This window comes from Kogia breviceps, chromosome 13 (assembly GCF_026419965.1).
Source record: "Kogia breviceps isolate mKogBre1 chromosome 13, mKogBre1 haplotype 1, whole genome shotgun sequence".
NCBI classification, from domain to species: Eukaryota; Metazoa; Chordata; class Mammalia; order Artiodactyla; family Physeteridae; genus Kogia; species Kogia breviceps.
In genome coordinates this window covers 39,594,547-39,617,852 of record NC_081322.1, presented here as the reverse complement: position 1 = coordinate 39,617,852, position 23,306 = coordinate 39,594,547, and the positions used below count along the sequence as shown (strand labels likewise).

Here is a 23,306-nt window from a genome sequence, read left to right as displayed (position 1 = left end):
TACCAGCACCTGGAATGGAAAGGTAACTGCTAGCTTCAGGGTCTAATGGGATGATACTTTGCCTTAGTCAGTCCAGGCTGCTGTAACAAAGCACCACGGGCTGGCTGGCTTATGAACAACAGCGATTTATTTCTCAGTTCTGGATGCTGGAAGTCCAAGATCAGGTTGCCTTCAAGGTCTGCTTTTGGTGAGACCCTTCTTCCAGGTTTTGGACTGCCCTCTTCCCATTGCATGAGGACACTAATCCCATTCACGAGGGCTCCACCCTTATGACCTAATTACTTCCCAAAGTCTCACCTCCAAATACCACCACTTGGAGGTTAGGATTTCAGCATATGAATTTGGGGAGGGAGGAGGGGGGGGCACATTCAGTCCATTGAACACTTCTTGCTTGTTTAGCCCTAGACTGGATGAAGAGATAAACATATATGGGATATTGGGAGTATGGCTGGGATTGTGTTAGATTCCTTCAATCAGGAGAGACAAGCAGGAAGATGAAAGATCCAGTGTATCAAATGACCCCAGGGAGAATATGGGAAGAGGAGCACATAGTATTTGTAGGCTTTCGTTTATTTTCTTAAGGTCTTGCCTTGGGACTAAGAGAATATGCATCTAAGTAAATCCATATTCCCTTACTTTATTCCCTGACCATACTCTGACTGTGGCCACTATTTGATTACTTTGACCACTTTCTGGGTTTTCTTTTTTCTGATTCTGTTCCACCAGGAGATTGATGGCAATGCCCTCCTGTTGCTGAGGAGTGACATGATCATGAAATACTTGGGCCTAAAGCTGGGACCTGCACTGAAACTCTGCTACCATATTGATAAACTGAAGCAAGCCAAGTTCTGAAGGTATTTAAAAGATAGAAGCAAAATCCAGACAACAGACCTCCAGATCATCTTCTGCCTTACCAACATTTGCCACCATCACAAAGACTCTCTCCTGAGAAAGAACAGCCACAAAGACTTGGTCTTTTTATAAAACTTGTGCATCTTGACCTTTTAAAAAATTCAACATGGCCCTTTTGAAAGGTTCTTCTGTGTTAATGATTTGCCAGAAAATTACAAAGAAGCCTGTTATTTTTAACATTTCTGGTAGGTTGGTAGCTCTTAGGGTGGGTACTGTTTTTATAATGAGAGTGTGGGGAACTGAATGCTGTCACCCAAGGAGGACACTGGAGACGTCCAAGGATGTGAGAAGAACCTTTGTCCCTGCAGGCTCTGCGGGGACGCCCACCGCAGCACTACCTGTTTTTAGCTCTGACTTGGGGACCCTATCGTTGTGAATCTTGCTTAAGTCAGCTCTGGAAGCTGTCTTCTGAGGATAAATACCTCACCTTGCACTATCTGGAAAACTTGAATTCTTTTGCTCTCTGAAAGAGAAGGAAAAAAAAAATCTTTTCTATTCCTAGTTATCTGAAGTACTGTGTTTCCCCACTAGAGGGCAGACTGCTAATGTATTTTCGGGACCCTCACTTCAGCAGCCTGATATTCAACACCCAGTGGATGGATTAGGGTTTCTGTGAACAAGACCTAGCCTACACAGACACAGGGAATTTATTCCACAGTCAGCACCACAGATTGCAACTTGGGAAGAAACCGTCTTCTAGAAGGTTCTAGTTCATATCCAATCATTACTGACTGACTGAGGTGCACCAGCAGCAAAGTCAAGAATTTGGAAGCACGTTCTTCCCAGATGGGGCTTTGGAGTTCCTTCCCTTCCAGAGTCTTTACTGAGGTGTCGATGTATTGGCATGCTGGAGAGGTTAGTGACATTTAGTCATGGTGTTTCTTTAAAAAAGAAGAAAGATGTCTCTACTAAGCTTTGAAATGGGAGAGTGTTGATTTCTAGCTACATGGTGGGATTATATAGTTGTATGTGTGGCTAATTTTAATAATAATAGCATGTACACAGATATGCTATTATTGGGTTTAATTCAATTTACAAATAGGTTTTCCTTTCTCACCGTGGAGTAATAGAAAAATACTGATTTCTACCCTTTTGTAGCTGTGTCCAGGGACGGACAATGAATCCACAATTTACTAGGCAGAAGGGCAGCCTTGTCTCCATTCTTCTTTTTATCCTTTTCCTTTCTCTCTCCCTGTCTCTTTTTTCCTTCCTCTCTCACTGAACGGGAAACATATCTTCAAAATGAATTTGCCTTTGCCGTGGGCATGTCCTCTTCCTTAAAAAACATCTGTAGCGTTGTAAGGGAGGAGATGAATACTAGACTTTGTGATCTCTGGGAGGCGGAAGATCAAGAGCCACTCAGGGCCTCCCCTGGCCCAAATGCAAATCAGAAAAGGCACAACATCCTCGGGATGCAGCCTGGATGGGCGTCTTGGCTGGTGAGTGGAGCAGGGTGGGATTGCAGCCTTCTCACCCCTCCACCAGGTGACCTTGTGCAGAACAAGACCTGTACAAACTTGAGGGCAGCCCTAGGTAGATTTGTATATTGATCCTCTATAAATCAGTTAGAACTTGGATGAGGATCACAAGAAACATTCCATGCCATGCTCTTAGACCCACTTTGATGAGTGGTATTTGAGAAAGCACATCAGAGCAAAATCCTTTTTAGACACGCAAATGGTGGCGGACTTAAAGCGTGACAGAAAAGGGATAGAGCAGAGTGTCCTAAAACTGCCCATGGAACTGAGCTTGAGTTATCAGGCTGTGGAAGAGCTGAATGTCTGTTGGTCCCGGCACCTGACAAAACTACCCTGAATCAGGCCTTGGGACAGCGTCTTCAAGATTTTGAAACAATAAATTGACTCTGTCCCTCAAGGTTTGTAAATCGTGACGTGCTCACTGCTGATCTGGAGTTAGATAGTTGCCCTCAAAAAACCACGGATAGGGGCTTCCCTGGTGGCGCAGTGGTTGAGAATCCGCCTGCCGATGCAGGGGACACAGGTTCGTGGCCCGGTCCGGGAAGATCCCACATGGCGCGGAGCGGCTGGGCCCGTGAGCCATGGCCGCTGAGCCTGCGCATCCGGAGCCTGTGCTCCGCAACGGGAGAGGCCACAACAGTGAGAGGCCCGCGTACCACAAAAACCAAAAAAAAAAAAAAAAAAAAAACCACGGATAGTGTATATATTCAGAACGGCCAGTGTGAAAACAGTGAGATCCAGAAAATCCCACGACAGCCTATGTTCCTCACTCCACCATTTTTGCTCAACCCTCTGAAACTTGTGGTGCCTCTTGCATCAACATATACCTCATATAGAGATTTTCAAAACTTTCTAGCATTCTTAGCAGTGTCTCCCTCGGTACAAACACATCAACATTGGTGCCGCCAAATCAAAATCATCTGCAAACAATGTCAAGGAGATACTCGGAACAGTTTTCAGGGGAGAGAGATTTTCCCATCTCAAGTCTAGGGGAAAACTGGGTCCACGTTCATGTGGAACTGCTCTCACAGAGATGCTATCTCGTTTTGCATTAAACTTTAAGCAGGACAGATTGCTGAAACCATGATATTTAAGGTTTGACTTTTTAAAGATCTCATTACTCTTGAAATGAATGCTGCCACATCAGAGAATAACCTAAGGAGGAAATTCTTCCTTGCCTGTTTTTGCACTGAAATGCAGTTAGCCGACCAAATTATTGTTACAATACTGCAATTAAATTAATTTTCACCCCTTTCAAAAATCTTGTCAAACCAGGCAGCTAAATAGCTTAGCAGATGTAAAACATGCCAGGCCATCTCCTCTAAATGGACCTTACAGAGTCATGCCATGTGTGTCATTCTCATCTGAATGGGAGCTTATCTGGGGGCCCTTGAACTTGTACAGATGTGTTACTTGTTATTCCATGGCAGTAGATTTGCTCCAGGTTGTGGTAAACAATGATATAGTTTTGCATAATTTCAAATTAGTGTGTGTGTATGTGTGTTCATGTTCCAAACATTTCCAATTACACTTGTTTGTTAAACACTTAAAAAAAAATCTAGAGACAGTTCTATTGCTTAAGGCATTTAAAATATTTTATGAGGCACATTATTCCCTTTGTGAAGACTTCAGGTAAAAGAAGTGCATTTCGTTGTGTGTGTGTGTGTGTGTGTGTGTGTGTGTGTGTGTGTGTGTGTTTCCTGACACTGTAGTGGGAAGAGCCTTTGAAAGTGGCTGCGAGTGTATCAGCTTTTGCATTTGCTTGGTTTCAAATGCCTTCCCAGCTTTGTAGCCCTGAGGCAGAACCCTCTCTAAGCTGCTACTGCCAAGTATCCCCTCTAACACCAGCAGGGTGCGCCCTGGAAGCAGCTGGGGGACAGTGCTGGGGTTCTGGGCCTGCCCAGGTCAGGTGCTAACTGGACTCACCAAGCCAGCCCAGGCTCTGCTCCGTGTGACTGAGGGGACAGCCCTCGCCAGGGAGTCCAGTGGGCTGGTTTAGTGCTCACCGGAGCTATACCACGCTTTCATCATTTCCCTGCGGCAGGGCTGCCTCGTATTTTCCTTTACAGCAGGAGAAAGGAGTGGGGAGCTCCTCAGGAAAACTACATAGGATATTAAAATACACTGGGGAGGAATACTGCGTGAGAAGGAAACCGTAAAGAAGGGAAGACAAAAATAACTGTGCTAGGAAGACGATAGAGAGCACCTCTTCTAACAGGCCCAACCCTTTAAGCTACAATAACCTATTTTTGTATTTATGTGCTGTATGGAAGATTTCTTATTTTTTTAAAAATTAAAAGTATGTTTTTTTATTACTTTCTGAGATTGTTTTAGGAGAATTTTGTCATAGCTCTGAAGATGATTGGAAGTGCCCAGAAGTGACCAGGGACTTGAATTTAGTCATTGTCAGAAGGTCTTGAAAGATGGACATACTCTGCTTTCTTTCTAAAGAACTAGCCAGGTTTCCATACGTGTGAGTGGGAGGTGAGTGCTGTGTGACATTTGCTCTGATCCGCTGCTTTTTCAACTCTTCTCCAATGGGCTTAAGAGGAGGAGGAGGAGATGGGACTCACTTTTTTTTTCCCCTTAAACCTCAGATAACAAGGCAGACAACTGGGAAGAAGGAGATGATTTCTTAAAACTGCAATATTTTGTTAAGGAGAGGGCTGAACACCTGTCCGTGGGCATGGTTTATTTTTTGTTACAAACTCACTCCGAGAACTAGGTAGCTGCCCGGCTCTGCTGTGGTCTTGCCACGTGCCATGTTCCCCGTGGCATGAGATGACTGTGCTGAGAAGCCCAGTGGTGAGCCCAGCAGATGGTCCACCGTCTAGAGGTACAAACAGTCCTGTTCCCATCTTGTGATGTCACCCCAGTGGCTACTTTCACAGGACTCCCGGCCGTGCTGCCCCGGGAAGAGGGCTGGGAGCCTCAGCTTCCAGGGTGCCCTTCCCTCCAACCATTATCCTAATCGAAGACGATTCCTTCATGGACAATTGGAAGCTGGATTTTTGGAAATCTAGCATTTACTTGAAAGAGAATCGTTCTTATTTATTGCCACCAGTTAAATATCATGGAAACACGTCTGCTAACAATTTGCTTTGTGTAATTTGTTCTAATGCTAATAAGCAACAGCTGGGACACTTCCTGTGGTAAATTCCTCTGTGGTTACAGTGGTATCATCACACATGGACTTCACCAAATCGCTGTACTTGAGAAGAACGCTCACTCTGGCTCTCCTAGGCTGCAGGAAATTCCCCTAACTTAGAAGCAGTTCTGGGCAAAAGCGTATTTTTAGAGGAGGATTTGCTTTTCTTTGCTCCCTGCTTTTCTAAACAGGGCCCCAGACCTGTGCCCTTAAAATCCTACATAGAGAGCCTGGGGTTCTCCTTATGCTCAGCATTGAGCTTGATTTCCTCCAGAGGAAAAACAGCAAGCAGAGCTAAAGAATGACCCTTTCCTCCAGGTCAGTGTGCTGTACGCATAGTTGATATGGGGCACAAGAAGGGTGGAGATGTGTCCGAGAGCCAAGAGCTGCTCAGCAGTTGGTTAAGTAATGATAGCTGACGTGTGGGCATCTTTCCGTCCAAAGGGTCTAAATATACCATTCGGACTTGCTCTGGGCTGCCAGCCCACCATTCTCTGCTCTGTAGCTCGACCACATGACCTGAGCCTTCGAGTTGGTTCCATCTGTTAGATGCTTGTCGTAAAGGCCAACACAAACGTCTCCTATTGATCGGATCCTACTTTGGAACACAACCAAAGCCTTGCTTCTCCAAACAGCTCACTATGAAACAGCAGACCCACACTGGGTGTCATTTTACAGTAAGCATATGTGACCGGAGGCTACCTCCATCATAAACGTAGCATCCTCAAACCTTAGGCAGGCTCCACCTCCCCATCCAGTGCTGGAATGCCTTCCCCACAGCCTGACCGCTTCTCATTAGGGGGAGTTTACTCCCATAGGAAGTGGCTTATTTCTCTGTTGGACAGCTCTGGTTGTGAAAACGTTATTTCTCAGGGAGACACAGATGTCTGTGAATCAGACACAGACGTTTGAGATGAGGCCAACTTTGCAATCTTTCTCTTTTTTAACAGAGCTTGTCCATGCAGAAACCACACCTATAATACAAATTGACATTGGCGAATAGATCCCAGCTCCACTACATTAGCGTAGGGGAGCAGACACTGAATATCAGTGTGGGACGCAGATAGGTCACAGCCATCAGATTCATCAGTCCTGTCATGAAAAACTATCGAAATTCCTGTGGTCTCACACACACACACACAAAAGGGTGTCCTGGGAGAATCTTTAGTGTAGTTGTAAATCTGGCTGTGGTCACATAAGCATGTGAGTTACAAAAGTTTGCATGAATGAATCTATAAGTTCATGCACCTCCTTAACTGGAAAAGACGCTACGAGACGTGGAAGTCCTATCACTTAATTGTACTCACTGGTGATATAATAAACTAAGGAAGCTTTAGTTTAGACAAAAACAAGTTATAACTGATGATAGAAAAGTAAACATGGTCTGTTGTGAATTTATGCAAGAGGTATACAGTTTATGACACCAAGCCCACATGGATTTCATGCTTGTGTGTGCACGCCCCAGTGAGTGTATATCTGTGAGTTAGTGCAATAAGAGGTGGGAATTGGGGAAGGTTAGGGAAGGGATTGCAAAGGGAGCTTTTGCTTTCTAGAGCACTCTTATTCAGAAGAGCTATCTAGCAATGATTTAGAAATCAGATCCCAAAGTACACATAACATGTAGCTTATGTAGTTTGCTTAGATAAAATTCTGGATTATGGAGCAGATTCTCTATGAAAATAAGTAGCTACAATTATATCTAGCACCTTGCACAGGGGCACCTGCCATATATTGTAAAAGGCACCTCATTAATATTCATTCGCTGAAGGAACAAATTCTTGACTAGTTTCCGTATTTATTCAAAAAACCACTAGTTTCTTTTTGGACCCCATATCCTTACTGAAAGGAGAAGTGCCGAAGGGACAGGCCAAAAGAAGAGATAAGGCGTTTCGTTTCTTCTGATTCCCCAAACGCTCAAGGAAGTCAAACCCGCAGTCACTGACTTGCATTTCACTCCTCTTTTTGTCTTAGCCTCCTGTTCTACTGCAAGCATCAGGGAATAAACAATAGATTCCTTACAGCTTTACTTCTAAGACATCTTTTCCTTTTCCTACTCAATGCTCGGTGCCTCTCAGCATGAGTAGGGGGGTCTCGGTGGGCCGGTTAACTGCTCAAGGACAGCAAGCATCTCCAGGAGGAAGAGAGCACCTTCCCTGAGCCCTGCACTCCCAGTACCTTGTTCATCTTGGAAAGGGCAAGTCAGTGGAGCTGGGTTTTCCCCACAAGCCACTCTGTTGTCATGCTGATGGTAGCCCGCCTGGGAGGGCGCAGCCCACAGGACATGGGTAGAAGAAAAGCTTCCCCTGTCCTTTTCACTCTTTACCCATCTCCACCTTGAGAGCAGATTTGGAGAGATCAGGGACTTCTCTTTTTTCCCCAGTAGGTTACATAGGAGCATTGAGAATAGAATTATGTGACTGATTTTTTTTTTTTTTTCCACAACCGCACTAAAACTTAGAGTGTTTCACCTTCAAAGAAATCACCTCAAAAGCGTGAACACATGCTCCAAGGATGTTGTCATTGCTCAGAATATTTCCACTGCATCTCCTTTGGGGTCATTGTTAGACGCTAGGACCCATTCTTTTCAAAGTGGAAAGCCCACCGTCGTCACTTGAGGGTGGATTTTTTTTTTCTTTTTGGAGTCAAAGGCACTGGGGTCATGTCTGGTGAGCAGCACAGGTAATCCACTTGAGATGTAAAGCAATGTTTCTCCATACTCATTAGTTTGTCTTTTCCTTGTGTTTCCTTACTGGGGTACAGATGGTTTGAGCAATAACAGCTACAACTCATTTGTTAACTTGACTCTGTTAGGCAGGTGTCAGTATAAGGAGCTGCAATGCAGAGACTGATTTGAAGGGCAGCGTCACTTGGATGAACATTCAACGTGTTCATTTTAAAGCTCATTTACAGTTCGTTGCTGTAACTTTAGGCATCGTAAGCTGAGGATATTGTGAGTGTACCTAGAACTCTAGAATAGCAGAGGAATTGGGAGGAAGAAGCCTTAGGGGACACCTGGACAGCTCACCTCCAGGGTAAAGTCTTCTCCACACCGTCTCCCACTGGTTGCACACCACTTGGGCAGCAGATTGTGGTGCAATACAAAGAAACAAGCTCTCCCAGTTACTGCCTCCCCCGCACCCCCATCTCCTCCTCTGGAAAAGGAGAGGCATCCAGATGACCTTCAGAGGCATTTACAGCTCAGTTACTTTCAGCAAAGGCCGGTGGGACTGTTGGCCCCCTGGTCTTCTGTTTTACGATTTCCAGCTTCTACCTCTCCTCCTGTCTGGCCTCGTCTCGATGTTTTCTCATCCTCTTCTCTCATTGGCCCATAGCTCCTCCTCAAAGCCACAGAAGCCTCACTTTGCTATCCTTTCTCATTATTTTTTACTTTCCATTTAATTCTTTCTTCCTGTCTCCATGTTTCCTTTGTCTCCTCTTTTCTGTTTTGCTCCATTCCACTACCTCCAATGCCTTGTGGGAAGGAGAAGAGGTGGAGAGAGAAATAAAGAATTAACAAGTAGCCTCTTCCTTCCCTGGCCGGGCTGTCCTGACCCTCGCCTGCTCACGGTGCCCCATCGTCACCCGCCTACAGCATTCCCCAGCTCTGCCGTGCTTCCGGCCCGAACTCCTCTTGTTCATTCCATTCCTCAAGGTCCTGCCCTCTCAGCCTGTCCTTGATTTCAGGAACAAGAGTCCTGTCCCTTTTGATTGCTCCCTTCTGCCACTTGCCCTGATGTTTCACTCATAGGCCTCATCAGCCTTCCTCAAGCACAGGCCCCAGATGCCCATCCCACCAGGTGTCCCTCCTCATTCGGCCCCCGAAGGTCAAGAGCCCAGTGACCTGGAGCTGATGTGACATACCTCTTCAGAAGCATGAGTTGTTTCTGCCAGCCATGCTGGCTCTTGCAATCTGCACGGAGTCTCTCTGCCTTCTAGTAGCAATTCTGATCATTGCACAGTTGTTGTTTTATTTTCTTTGTAAAGTGATTTTATTAAATTCTTTTTTAAATTGGTGTATACTTGATTTACAGTGTTGTGTTAGTTTCAGGTGTACAGCAAAGTGAGTCAGTTATACATATACATATATCCACTCTTTTTTAGATTCTATTCCCATATAGGTCATTACAAAGTGTTGAGTAGAGTTCCCTGTGCTATACAGTTGGTTCTTATTAGTTATCTATATTATATGTAGTAGCGTGTCCATAGTTCTTTATAGAACATGTAGCTTTGTCCAGACCCGCTGAGCACTGACTGTGCCTCTCAGTGACCAAAGCCAGACCGGTGTCTCAGTTTAAATGAGGAGGGCCAGCTGGGATCAAAGATGAGACACAAGGACCTACATCAGAAGCTCTTCTGGGGTGAGGGTTTGTTTTTAGACGTTTATAAGTCTGCTGAGATGTGTGCAATGTTAAGTGGCTTGTGTGTGGGTAGAGGAAGATGATGACATATTTCCCAAATGAAAATGTGATTTAGAGGAGGGAGAAAGGCAGCAAAATTCTGGAACGGGAATGCTTTGTTCCTGGCCTTTATCCAGCACCATCACATCCCCTCGAGGTCTTTCTAGAAGTCAAACTTGTTTCCTCCACAGGAACTGAAAGTGTTTCTGCCCAAGTGTGAGAGAGTTTGGAGAACTTTGATTTCTTTCACTCTCCACTGTGTTCTAAGCCACAATACTTAATTTGCTGTCATCTTCCAGCTATATCCTTGATCACATCAGGATTAAAAGAACGAGCTTGTCTCATCTCATCCTCCAGAAATTTTGAAATAGCAGTTGTTTTATATAGCATATATTTTCATTTATAGTTAGTGATTAATTAGACTGTTTCTTTCCTGTAGATAAGTAGAAGTAATTTTATTAATATAAAGATTTTATAAGTACAGTTGTAGATAAATTTACTTTTTATTCTATACACACATGAAAACTAAATAGATGAAATAGAATCATCATAATTGTATTCTGTTGAGATTTTTTTTCTTCACATTAACAGTGAAAACTTTTTGCTAAATGCCACTGTAACATCATGAAGTGTCATGAGGCCAAAAGATTTATGTTTTACTAGCGATGCTAGGCTGTGATTATGACAAGGCTCTCGCTAAATAATGAGGAATTCTGAGTAAGTGGAAATCCATGTGTGCTAAGCTCTCGAGGTTGAATGATGATGATTGAAATGTTGTGCCTTTTGTTTTATAAGTTGAGGGGTTTATTTTCAGATTCTTTCTTTCAACTCAGCCTTAGTTAATCTCATGTTTCCACCTCTTTATTCTACATCTTGACTCCCAGTATGCCCACGCAGGAGATTCTGCTGTCTTACCACCTGGGAGACGGGCAGCTGCATGCTTTCCCTGGTTAAGTTCTGTCTTTAATGAAGGTACAAATAACGTCATCCCCTCATCTCGGTAAGAGAGAAATAGGGTTGACTACGTCCCTTTTCTCTACCTCGATGGTCTCCCCTCCCTTCTAATTAAAGACTGTAAAAGGGTGCATGCGCACACATATTCATGCGTGTGCTTATGATTAGGTTTGGGGATTTGAAACAAAGGTCATCCAGTGAAAGTTTTTGCATCATCTGCTTGTGCCGAGGCATGTGTGCAAGAAGGGCCTGATGTGTGTGCTGCAGATACAGTAATTACATGAAAATCCATTGTGCTTTCATTCTTTATGGATGAAATTCCAGAAGGTAATTCTGGAACATTACTTCAACTCCCTGCTTTATTTAGAATTGCTCAAGGAATGTGGAGCTTTGATTAGGAAATGTGTAGTTTGGGGGTCTGACTTTTTTATTTTTAAAATACTAATGAATCTAATCTTGCAGACCAGAAATCAGTGAATAGAACTCATTGTATGGGGAACAGCATTTACACTGGAGAGAAAGAGCAGTAAATTCTGTCACCTGGGGAAAGAGGCTGCTCCTTAATTTTTGCTCTTTGCCGGCATGATGCAATCAGTGTTTCCTGATGTTAGGACAATCCTCTCACCTCAAAGTGTTCCTATGTAATTGTGTCACATAATGGGAAATTGTAACAGGCAATTTGGTTCTGTAATTCAGTTTGCAAAGCATGCAAACATAAGATAACTAGGTTAAATGCAAATAGGCATTACACTAAGGTACAAAAACAGGTGGGGAGAAAAGATGCTGTGTCCATAACTTAGAAACGACATGAATTTCACTCCTCATGTGCCTCAAAGTGTAGCACTTATTAAAGTTATTTATCCTCTAGTTTAATTTCATCACATACCATTCATACAGATGCATTATCTGTATGTTTTTGTACTGCACATATTTATAATTTGTCTCTTATTTGTAATAAGCAGGCTCCAGTGAAGCACGTTCAGGAGTGAGGTGATGTGCTCATTTTTTACAATGTACAGTGCAAACAGACTATTAACAAATAGACCATTATATATGATACCATATCAAAATGTGCTTTAAATTTTTCAAACCTTTTGGTTATTGTCTGTAACTTTTTCCTTGGTGCCAATTCTTTCATTATTTAGAGGTCTGTTTTTAATGTATTCCCTTAAATAGTGACTATTTAGCCAGACATGTTACATATCTGTTACATAGTCAGATATGTACAGTTTCATTAAATAAACACTACTGGCCTTAATGATTTTAATATTTTCAGGTGCTTTTTTCCATTTTTGATGCAGTTTTCTTTTTTCTTTTTCCTAGTACAGTGTATCATGGACCTGGGACTGATTCAATAAAATTTCTCAATGCTAAGATTCCAAGACAATGCAGTGTTTTCTGTTCATGCTGTAAAAAGCATTTCTGTATTTTTATTAAAGAATGGACTTTATGAGCCTCTGTACATTTTGTTTGATCAACTTTTTAATGTTTATTATTATTTCATTAGGACTATTCCTATAAGAAGATAACAAGGAAAAGTCTTTCAAATGAAGTCTTTTGACAGCCAAGACCCCAAAGGCCTTATTCAAAGCTGCCTGGGAGCTCCCTCCCACTGGCTGCCTGCAGTCCAGCCCCTGCGGTCACCAGCCCAGCCCCACAATGGCTCAGCAGGGACTTGTTACAGGAGCCCAGGGGTCTCTACTGACTACACTTCGTGTCTCCTTGACCTTCCTATTCCAGCCCATGACTACACAGGGGCAGCCCCGGGGCAGGGAAGGAGCACCAGATTTGATCAGAGCCCCCAGGTAAGGGTCCACCCAGGCTCATCTTGGACTGGGATCTCCTTCCAGGTCAGTAATCAGGGACAAGAGGGCTGCCTCCTGTGACAGGAGGATTAACATAAATTGCAGTGCTTGGAAATCTCAAACAGTGGCCTTTGAATCTGGAATCCTTGTTCCAGGCTGTTTACTCCCATCAGTTGGTTGTAACTCTAGCTGTTTGGGGGTTGTGACTGCTCCTGAGTTTTTTTTTTTTTTTTTTTTTTAAATAGATCTTTATTAGAGTATAATTGCTTCACAATACTGTGTTAGTTTCTGTTGCACAACAAAGAGAATCAGCCATATGCATACACATGTCCCCATATCCCCTCCCTCTTGAGCCTCCCTCCCACCCCTCTAGGTCATGGCAAAGCACTGAGCTGATCTCCCTGTGCTATGTTGCTGCTAACCACCAGCCAGCTATTTTACATTCCGTGGTGTATATATGTCCATGCTACTCTCACTTCACCCCAGCTTCGCCCTCGCACCCCATATCATCAAGTCCATTCTCTATGTCTACCTCTTTATTCCTGCCCTGCAACTAGGTTCATCAGTACCATTTTTTTAGATTCCATATATATGTGTTAGTGTACAGTATTTGTTTTTCTCTTTCTGACTTACTTCACTCTCTATGACAGACTCTAGGTCCATCCACCTCACTACAAATATCTCAATTTCGTTTCTTTATACGGCTGAGTAATATTCCATTGTATATATGTGCCACATCTTTATCCATTCGTCTGTTGATGGACACTTAGGTTGCTTCCATGTCCTGGCTATTGTAAATAGTGCTGCAGTGAACATTGTGGTACATGACTCTTTTTGAATTATGGTTTTCTCAGGGTATATGCCCAGTAGTGGGATTGCTGGGTCGTATGGTAGTTCTATTTGTAGTTTTTTAAGGAAACTCCATCCTGATTTCCATAGTGGTTGTATCAATTTACATTCCCACCAACAGTGCAGGAGGGTTCCCTTTTCACCACACCCTTTCCAGCATTTACCGTTTCTAGATTTTTTGATAATGGCCATTCTGACCTGCGTGAGGTGATACGTCATTGTAGTTTTGATTTGCATTTCTCTAATAATTAGTGATGTTGAGCATCTTTTCATGTGCCTCTTGGCCATCTGTATGTCTTCCTTGGTGAAATGTCTATTTAGGTCTTCTGCCCATTTTTTAACTGGATGGTTTGGGTTTTTTGATATTGAGCTCCATGAGTTGTTTGCATATTTTGGAGATTAATCCTTTGTCTGTTGTTTCATTTGCAAATATTTTCTCCCATTCTGAGGGTTGTGTTTTTGTCTTGTTTATGGTTTCCTTTGCTGTGCAAAAGCTTTTAATTAAGTCCCATTTGTTTATTTTTGTTTTTATTTCTGTTACTATAGAAGGTGGGTCAAAAAAGATCTTGCTGTGGTTTATTGCAAAGAGTGTTTTTCCTTTGTTTTCCTCTAAAAGGTTTTTATAATTTCTGGTCTTACATTTAAGTCTTTAATCCATTTGGAGTTTATTTTTGTGTATGGTGTTAGGTAGTGTTCTAATTTCACTCTTTTAGCAGTAGCTGTCCAGTTTTCCCAGCACCACTTACTGAAAGGCTGCCTTTTCTCCATTGTATGTTCTTGCCTCCTTTGTTGTAAATTAGGTGCCCATATGTGTGTGGGTTTATCTCTGGGCATTCTATCCTGTACCATTGATCTATATTTCTGTTTTTGTGCCAGTACCATACTGTCTTGATTACTGTAGCTTTGTGGTATTGTTTGAAGTCAGGGAGACTGATTCCTCCAACTCCGTTTTTCTTTCTCAAGATTGCTTTGGCTATTCGGGGTCTTTTGTGTTTTCATACAAATTGTAAAATTTTTTGTTCTAATTCTGTGAAGAATGTCATTGGTAGTTTGATAGGGATTGCATTGGATCTGTAGATTGCTTTGGGTAGTATAGTCATATTTACAATATTGATTCTTCCAAACCAAGAACATGGTATATTTCTCCATCTGTTTATGTCATCTTTGATTTCTTTCATCAGTGTTTTATAGTTTTCTGAGTACAAGTCTTTCGCCTCCTTAGGCAGGTTTATTCCTAGATATTTTATTCGTTTTGTTGCAGTGGTAAATGGGAGTGTTTCCTTAACTTCTCTTTCTGATTTTTCATTGTTGGTGTATAGGAATGCCAGAGATTTCTGTGCATTAATTTTGTATCCTGCAACCTTACCAAATTCATTGATTAGTTCTAGTAGTTTTCTGGTGGCGTCTTTAGGATTTTCTATGTATAGTATCTTGTCATCGGCAAAGAGCGACAGTTTTACTTATTCTTTTCCAATTTGTATTCCTCTCATTTCTTTTTCTTCTCTGATTGCTGTGGCTATTACTTCCAAAACTATGTTGAATAAGAGTGGTGAGAGTGGACATCCTTGTCTTGTTCCTGATCTTAATGGAAATGCTTTCAGTTTCTCACCATTGAGTATGATGCTTGCTGTGGGTTTGTCATATATGGCCTTTACTATGTTGAGGTAGGTTCCCTCTGTGCCCATTTTTTGGAGAGTTTTTATCATAAATTGGTGTTGAATTTTGTCAAAAGCTTTTCCTGCATCTCTTGAGATTATCATATGGTTTTTATTCCCTAATTTGTTAATGTGGTGTATCACATTGATTGATTTGCATATATTGAAGAATCCTCACATCCCTGGGATAAATCCCACTTGATCATGGTGTATGATCCTTTTAATGTGCTGTTGGATTCTGTTTGCTAGTATTTTGTTGAGGATTTTTTTGTATCTATGTTCATCAGTGATATTGGTCTGTAATTTACTTTTTTTGTGATATCTTTTTCTGGTTTTGGTATCAGGGTGACCGTGGCTTCGTAGAATGAATTTGGGAGTGTTTCTCCCTCTGCAATTTTTTGGAAGAGTTTGAGAAGGATGGGTGTTAGCTCTTCTCTAAATGTTTAATAGAATTCACCTGTGAAGCCATCTGGTCCTGGACTTTTGTTTGTTGGAAGATTTTAAATCACAGTTTCAATTTCATTACTTGTGATTGGTCTGCTCATATTTTCTATTTCTTCCTGGTTCAGTCTTGGAAGATTATACCTTTTTAAGAATTTGTCCATTTCTTCCAGGTTGTCCATTTTATTGGCATAGAGTTTCTTGTAGTAGTCTCTTTTGATGCTTTGTATTTCTGTGATGTCTGTTGTAACTTATCGTTTTTCATTTCTAATTTTATTGATTTGCGTCCTCTCCTTTTTTTTCTTGATGAGTCTGGCTAAGGGTTTATCAATTTTGTTTATCTTCTCAAAGAACAATCTTTCAGTTTTGTTGATCTTTGCTATTGTTTGCTTCTTTTCTATTCCATTTATTTCTGCTCTGATCTTTATGATCTCTTTCCTTTTACTGACATTGGGTTTTCTTTCTTTTTTTTTGCGGTACACGGGCCTCCCACTGCTGTGGCCTCTCCCGTTGCGGAGCACAAGTTCCACACGTGCAGGCCCAGCGGCCATGGCCCACGGGCCCATCTGCTCTGCAGCATGTGGGATCCTCCCAGACTGGGGCACGAACCCACATCCCCCGCATCGGCAGGCAGACTGTCAACCACTGCGCCACCAGGGACCCCATGACTTTGGGTTTTCTTTGTTCTTCTTTCTCTAGTTATTTTAAGTGTAAGGTTAGATTATTTGAGATTTTTTTGGTTTCTTGAGGTGAGATTGTATTGCTATAAACTTCCCTCTTAGAACTGCTTTTTGCTGCATCCCATAGGTTTTGGGTTGTCGTGTTTTTGTTGTCATTTGTTTATATGTATTTTTTTATTTCTTCTTTGATTTTCTTCAGTGATCTCTTGGTTATTTAGTAGAGCACTGTTTAGCCTCCATGTACTGTGTTTTTTAGTTTTTTTCCTGTAATTGATTTCCAATCTCATAGCATTGTTGTCAGATAAGATGCTTGATATGATTTCAATTTTCTTAAATTTTCTGAGCCTTGATTTGTGACTCAAGATGTGATCTATCCTGGAGAATGTTCCATGTGCACTTGAGAAGAAAGTGTATTCTGCCACTTTTGGATGGAATGTTCTATAAATATCAGTTAGATCTATCTGGTCTATTGTGTCATTTGAAGCTTGTGTCTCCTTATTTTTTTTCTGTTTGGATGATCTGTCCATTGGTGAAAGTGGGGTGTTAAGGTCCCCTACTATTATTGTGCTACTGTCGCTTTCTCCTTTCATGGTTGTTAGCATTTGCCTTATGTATTGAGGTGTTCCTATGCTGGATGCATAAACATTTATAATTGTTATATCTTCTTCTTGGATTGATCCTTTGATCATTACATAGTGTCCCTCCTTATCTTTTGTAACAGTCTTTATTTTAAAGTCTATTTTATCTGATACAAGTATTGCTACTCCAGCTTTCTTTTGATTTCCATTTGCATGGAATATCTTTTTCCATCCTTTCACTTTCAGTCTGTATGTGTCCCTAGGTCTGAAGTGGGTCTCTTGTAGATAGCATATATATGGGTCTTGTTTTTGAATCCATTCAGCCAGTCTGTGTCTTTTGGTTGGGGCATTTAATCCATTTACATTCAAGATTATTATTGATATGTATGCTCCTATTACCATTTTCTTAATTGTTTTGGGTTTGTTTTTGTGGGTCTTTTTCTTCTTTTGTGTTTCCCGCTTAGAGAATTTTCTTTAGCATTTCTTGTAAAGCTGGTTTGATGGTACTGAATTCTCTTAGCTTTTGCTTATCTGAAAAGCTTTTGACTTCTCCATCGAATCTGAATGAGATCCTTGCTGGGTAGAGTAATCTTGGTTGTAGGTTTTTCTCTTTCATCACTCTAAGTGTATCCTGCCACTCCCTTCTGGCCTGCAGAGTTTCTGCTGAAAAAATCAGCTGATAACCTTATGGAGACTCCTTTGTAGGTTATTTTTTGTTTTTCCCTTGCTGCTTTTAATATTTTTTTCTTTGAATTTAGTTTTTGTTAGTTTGATTAATATGTGTTTTGGTGTGTTTTTCCTAGGCTTTAGCCTGTATGGGACTCTCTGTGCTTCCTGGATTTGGGTGACTATTTCCTTTCCCATGTTAGGGAAGTTTTCAACTATAACCTCTTCAAATATTTTCTCAGACCCTTTCTTTTTCTGGGACCCCAATAATTCAAATGTTGGTGCATTTTGTGTTGTCCCAGAGGTCTCTGAGATTGTCTTCAATTCTTTTCATTCTTTTTTCTTTTTTCTGCCCCTTGGCAGTTATTTCCACCATTTTGTCTTCCAGCTCACTTATTCGTTCTTCTGCCTCAGTTATTCTGTTATTGCTTCCTTCTAGTGCATTTTTCATTTCAGTTAGTGTGTTGTTCATCTCTGTTTGTTTGTTCTTTAGTTCTTCTGGATCTTTGTTAAACATTTCTTATATTTTCTCAATCAGTGCCTCCATTCTATTTCTGAGATTCTGGATCATCTTTATGGTCATTACTCTGAATTCTTTTTCAGGAAGATTGCCTATTTCCTGTTTATTTCTTTGGTCTTATAGGTTTTTACCTTGTTCCTTCATCTGTGACATTTTTTTTTTGCCGTCTCATTTCTATTTTTTATTTTTTACGAGTGGGATTGTTTTCCTGTCTTACAGGTTGTTTGGCCTGAGGCTTCCAACACTGGAGTTTGTAGGCTATTGGGTACAGCTGGGTCTTGGCGCTGAGATGAGAAACTCCATGAGACCTCACTCCGATGAATATTCCCTGGGGTCTGTGCTCCTGATTTTTGATCCACCCCTCACCCTGACCTGCCATTTCCCTGCTCAGAGGCCTCCATCCCATCCCCAGTGCTTTGCAATGATGTTTGACAAGGGCAACATGGTTCTCAATGAAACAATCCGGGTGGGGGATCATCTAATGCCAGTGTTCTCTGGGCTAAGTGAGGCCAGCAAGGAAGGCTTGGGGACAGCTCTTAGGGAGAGTTGGGGTGAAGACCTCCAAAGCCTTCTCTCACTATCTGCCCTTGGTTTGCTTAAAACTTAATAGCCTCTGAAAATATTAACCTTACTGCTTGCCCTGACTCGAACACAACCATTTCGGAGCTCATCTCTCCCCTCTCTCCTCCAGCACAGGTCCAAACTAGGTGGCATTTCTCACATGTCCATTAGCCCCTGAACCTCCCCCAAGAAAACCCAGGCACCCAGGTCCTAAGGATCCCTTCTCTGAGCCTGCGCTCTTCTCCAATAGTTAGATGCAAGCTCTGAAAACCCAGCTTCCATTATTTCCATTACTTTTTCTCATTTTGTACCAACTATAGTATCCTAATAATAAAAGGTCCAAGTGGGTAAGAAATCCTGAAGTAAATGTTACATGTTTTCCTGTCAAATCTGAACATAGATTTGACCACCTGAACACTTGCAGACCTAGAAAAGAAGGAGGGAACTCCATTATGAAGGGAGGAGTCTTGCCCTGGATTAGAGCAGCTGTGTGGTGTGCAGACAGCACTGAAGGGCAGGAACAGTGCAGCAAGCATGCATGGTTTGAAGCTGACATATAGGCATGTAAACCCCTGAACGTGTGTACATACATGCACGGCCCCTGCCTCATGCCCTGTTTCTTAAGAGCTGGAAGATAGTGTTGATTAAAAAATTAATCAATAGTCAATCTAAGAAAGAAATGGAAAATTTTATTCAAGCCAACCTGAGTATTATAACGCAGGAGACAGTCTTTCAGAAAGCTCTGAGGACTGTTCCACCTGTTAGAGGTCAAAGCAGTTATAAGTTTTTGAGACAAAGGGTTATACATCAAATGATGTATTAACAGTTTACACAAACCAGATCCGTATGTACAAAGCATGTAGTGGGTCATTGTGACCCCTAACAAGATTAAGAAGGAATGTTATCCCCTAAGGAGGTCTGGATAATGCAGACACACAAAACACACTAAAGGGGAGGGAGGAGGGCCAAACCAGCAGAGAAAAATTTTGTTTAAATTTTTGTCTTACCAGAAAATATGAATTTGATTTCATCAATAGATTGGACCAGAAGCCACCCCCAGCCTGAGTTTTAATCTTGACTTTCCCACTGACCTGCTGTGGGTGTTGGGCAAATGGCTTCACCTTTCCAGACCACAGTGTGTTGGACTAGCAGAGGTCCATGTCCCTCCACCTCCCTCCTGGTCACTCCAGCTGCCATGGGCCTGCGGCTTAGTTGGAGAAAGGTTGTTTGTGCCTAGACTCTCCTGTCGTGATCTTGAGAGTCCTGAGCTGGTAGGACCCATGGGGCCCTGTAGAGAAGAGAGGAGCTTATGCAGCTGAGACCAAGGTGATCACCAAACTCAGGGGTGTCTCCCTAGGGATCTATGAAGGGAAGTTATTCTTAAGAACAGAATGGGGTTGATTTTCTCAGGCAAGTTACCAGAGAAGAGAATTTCCTACATACTATGTGAATCACTGTGATTCAGGTAGTGAAAGAGATACTACTCCATTGTAGGAATGTAAAGCGCCATCATACACATTGAGCATGGACACATCTTGCCTTCTGATCTCTAAGAACTTCCATTCATTTTAGTGCTCAGTGAACTTGCACATTTTCCCATTATCCCTTTCAAAAAAATATCATTTTTTAAGCAAAATTGCTTTTCTCCTTGAACTCTTCACCAAGGTTGATTCACTATCCATCTAGGAGTAGCTCCTGACTTATTGTGAACCTATTAGTGAAAGCAATAAAAAACTATTGAGAGGCAAGGGCTATTTAAATGAGAAATATTTCTGTAAAATCCCCCGGGATTGGGAGGTGAAGGAGAAGTGGATCTGACAGTAGCTCTGTTGCCGGTTTCAGACTAACAGGCTTGGCAATGATGTTTTGTTAGCAGCAGTTAATCAGCGAATCCCATTACTTAATAAGGTTATCATTCTTAGCAAAAGCTGCAGATTACAGTTTCTTTCTCTCCAGGCTGAAGATAACATCCTTAAAATTTTGCATCTACAAGTAGTATCTCGTTAGTGGAAACCGGGTACACAGAAGCACACTGAAAATGCCATTGTGTGCAAATCAAGCTGATGTTTTATCCAAATATTTTACAGTCATGCTAGCCTGCCACTTCCCTTCTCCCCCACTGTTGGGTGCTGGCGTGGACTGTAAATCAGGAAGAGGTAGGAAGCTGCTCCTTTGTTCATCACCAGCTGAAGGAACACACTCTCATGTCCACCGAGAGTAAATTCACAGGCTTATAAAAGCCTCGCTAAGTCAAAGCCAATTCCAGGTCTGTCTGCTCATCAGCCTTGGAAGAGACTTTCCAGTGATTTAGTGATCCAGGAGATCCACTTTCCTTCAACAAAACCACCTCCATTAACGTACCTCAGCTCTCACTTCAAGCCTCTCGTCCAGGGCACTTAGAGAAGCTCTGAGCTCCACCTCCCTACCCTTGGCTCTTGCCGGTGTTTAAGTCCCATAGCCTCATCTGCCAAATTTCCCGTGCGTGAGTTCATACATGCTCACCCATCCCTTTCCCCGTGGGGCCTGGGAACCTCAGAGAAGGACCAGGTGGTGCTAAACATGTTGGCATCTGCTTTGACCTCCTACCAAGATGGCATCATGTCCTCTGTGGAAGGGGAGGTGGTGTAATGGTGAGTGTGTCATGCAGCTGGTGGGAGTGCTATGGCAGCCCCTCAGAGATGGAGGCAAAGGCAGCCATTCCCTCCATGCAAAATACAGGACTGGAGGTGCTGGGCCTAAGCCATCAGGAACCAGGAGAATAGGCAGTGGAGACCTTCTTTCAGCATCACCTCCAGAGGGGCAGAGCTGTGTCTGAGCACCACGCCGACACTCCCAGGTGTAACCCAGCAGACCTGCTATTCCCTCTCCACACTGCTCCACTTTCCAGTTCAGCTGTTTTGTTTTGTTTGGTTGGTTTTTTCCTTTTGGCTCAAAAAGCTCCAGAGGGGATGAATTTGAGAATGTTTCTGGTGTGTGGTGTGTGGTATGTGGTACATAGGGTGTGTGTGTGCGTGTGTGGTGTGTGTTTTGTGTACGCACGGAGTCTCTCTGCCTCGTTCCAGTGGTGGATGACATTTTCCCTCCCACCCTTTCTCCTCTCGCCCACCCCTTCCCACGCATCCTCTGGTCCCTAGCATTTCTTGGAGCTGCGTGAGATTTCCCCTGGGAAGGACTTTGTGTTTTCTGGCTGAATTATTCTTTATGCATCTCCAGTCCAACACTTTCCCTTTTGCTTGCACCTCTGCATCCTTCCTCCACTTGGCTCTTGAAGCCTTTTTTCTTGGCGTTTTATTTCCTCCTCAGCCTCCTCCACCACGACCCCAGTGAGACCGTCTATGTGCTCGTCTCACAGCCTTACATTTTCCACCCGCAAACGCTCTTCCAAGGGCCTCAGTGACTTGTGAACATTCTTTCCAAACTTGTCGCCTGGAAACAGGATGGCAGATGAAAGATTTCTTCATTAAAATTAGACACTTTAAAGAGGCATCCAGTAAAAGCTCTGAGAGTCCCTGTGGGTCTCCGTCTGCGCGGAGTTGGTGCGGGGGCCGGGAGGGGGCCTGGGCTTCAGGGAAGGCCAGGACCAAGCGCGCTGGGTCTCCCCGGCCCCCGCTTCTGACACAGACTCCCTCCCACTCCCCGGGCAGGGAGGTTTGGAGGTTTGGGGTTGTTGCCTCGCTTCCTACCCATTGCTCGTACTGTGACTGCTGCTGAAACAGCTCGTGTGTGAGATGCCTGGAGGTCCCGATGACCCGTGGTTCTCAGAGAACTGACTATGATTTATGACTTGAGAAGCTGGTCGAACCTCTGGATGTAATTCCATGCTGTGATTTCTCATTTGGGCTCCTAATGTTTGATTATGCAGCTGGGCGGCGGCCCCTCTAAGAGGCCAGTTCCCAGCCCAGCAGAGTGCAATCCAAGCCTGCAGCAAACTCCCGGGCTGGGCCTTAGGAAACTCAGGGCCTGGGAGAGCGGCTGTGGAGCTCCGGCTGCAGCAGGCGAGGTGGCCGCCCCATGCCGGTTCCTGCTCCGCGCTGGGAGCCGGGCTCAGCACCGGGCGCTTCACGCACGACAGACATCTCGCTCATTCCTCCACCACCCCTGCTCCGTGGGCACCTGAAGGGCAAGGTGAACACACGGTGGGGGGGGGGCCTGTGCTCTGTGACGCCTTGGGTTCTCCGTGAGGACCGAGGTTGGGTCATCGAGTCTGGTGATTAGGGCCTCTGTCTTAGGCAAGGACCAGCTCTCAGGCCCAGGCCTCAGCCTAAGTGGAACCTTTTCCTTCTTTCAGGGACTCTGTGAATAAGCCTCTCAAAAGTTACCGAGACACCAAGCACAAAAATGGATGGCGATTTTGGTTTTTGTCACCTGGCCCACCAAAGGAAGCCAAGGATAAAGCCCCTTCTCAGTAGAAGCACACTCACACACTCATATACACTCGCAGCTCTCTTTCACACTTACACACTCACACAGCACTCGCAGCAGATGTGCCCCATGCTTTACTGTAGATGCTGGTTGTATGTAACTTGCAAGCAAACCCTTAGGATTGACATTCCAGCCAGCGCACTGAATCCCGCGGCACCAGTGAGTGATACACGTCAATCAAGTCCTTCTTGTCCGGCCTACAGTCCGTCCTCATCAGTCCAGCCTCTGCAGACTCACGGC

At 43.3% G+C, this 23,306-nt stretch overlaps 1 protein-coding gene across 3 annotated transcripts in view; it reads left to right on the top strand.

Moving 5' to 3' along the window:
* SCML4 (Scm polycomb group protein like 4) overlaps positions 1-23,036 on the top strand; it is a 130,634-nt gene extending 107,598 nt beyond the window's left edge. For 2 of the 3 annotated variants that reach the window (XM_059083935.2, XM_067011214.1), the window contains 3 exons: positions 727-1,767; positions 12,397-12,694; positions 22,933-23,036. In XM_059083935.2, the coding sequence (XP_058939918.1) occupies positions 727-852 (126 nt within the window). In that variant the 3' untranslated portion in view covers positions 853-1,767; positions 12,397-12,694; positions 22,933-23,036. Of the gene's footprint in view, positions 1-726; positions 3,050-12,396; positions 12,695-22,932 lie in introns of those variants that run through there. The other variant, XM_059083936.2, reaches the window with a different exon arrangement.
* The last annotated feature ends 270 nt before the right edge of the window (positions 23,037-23,306 follow it).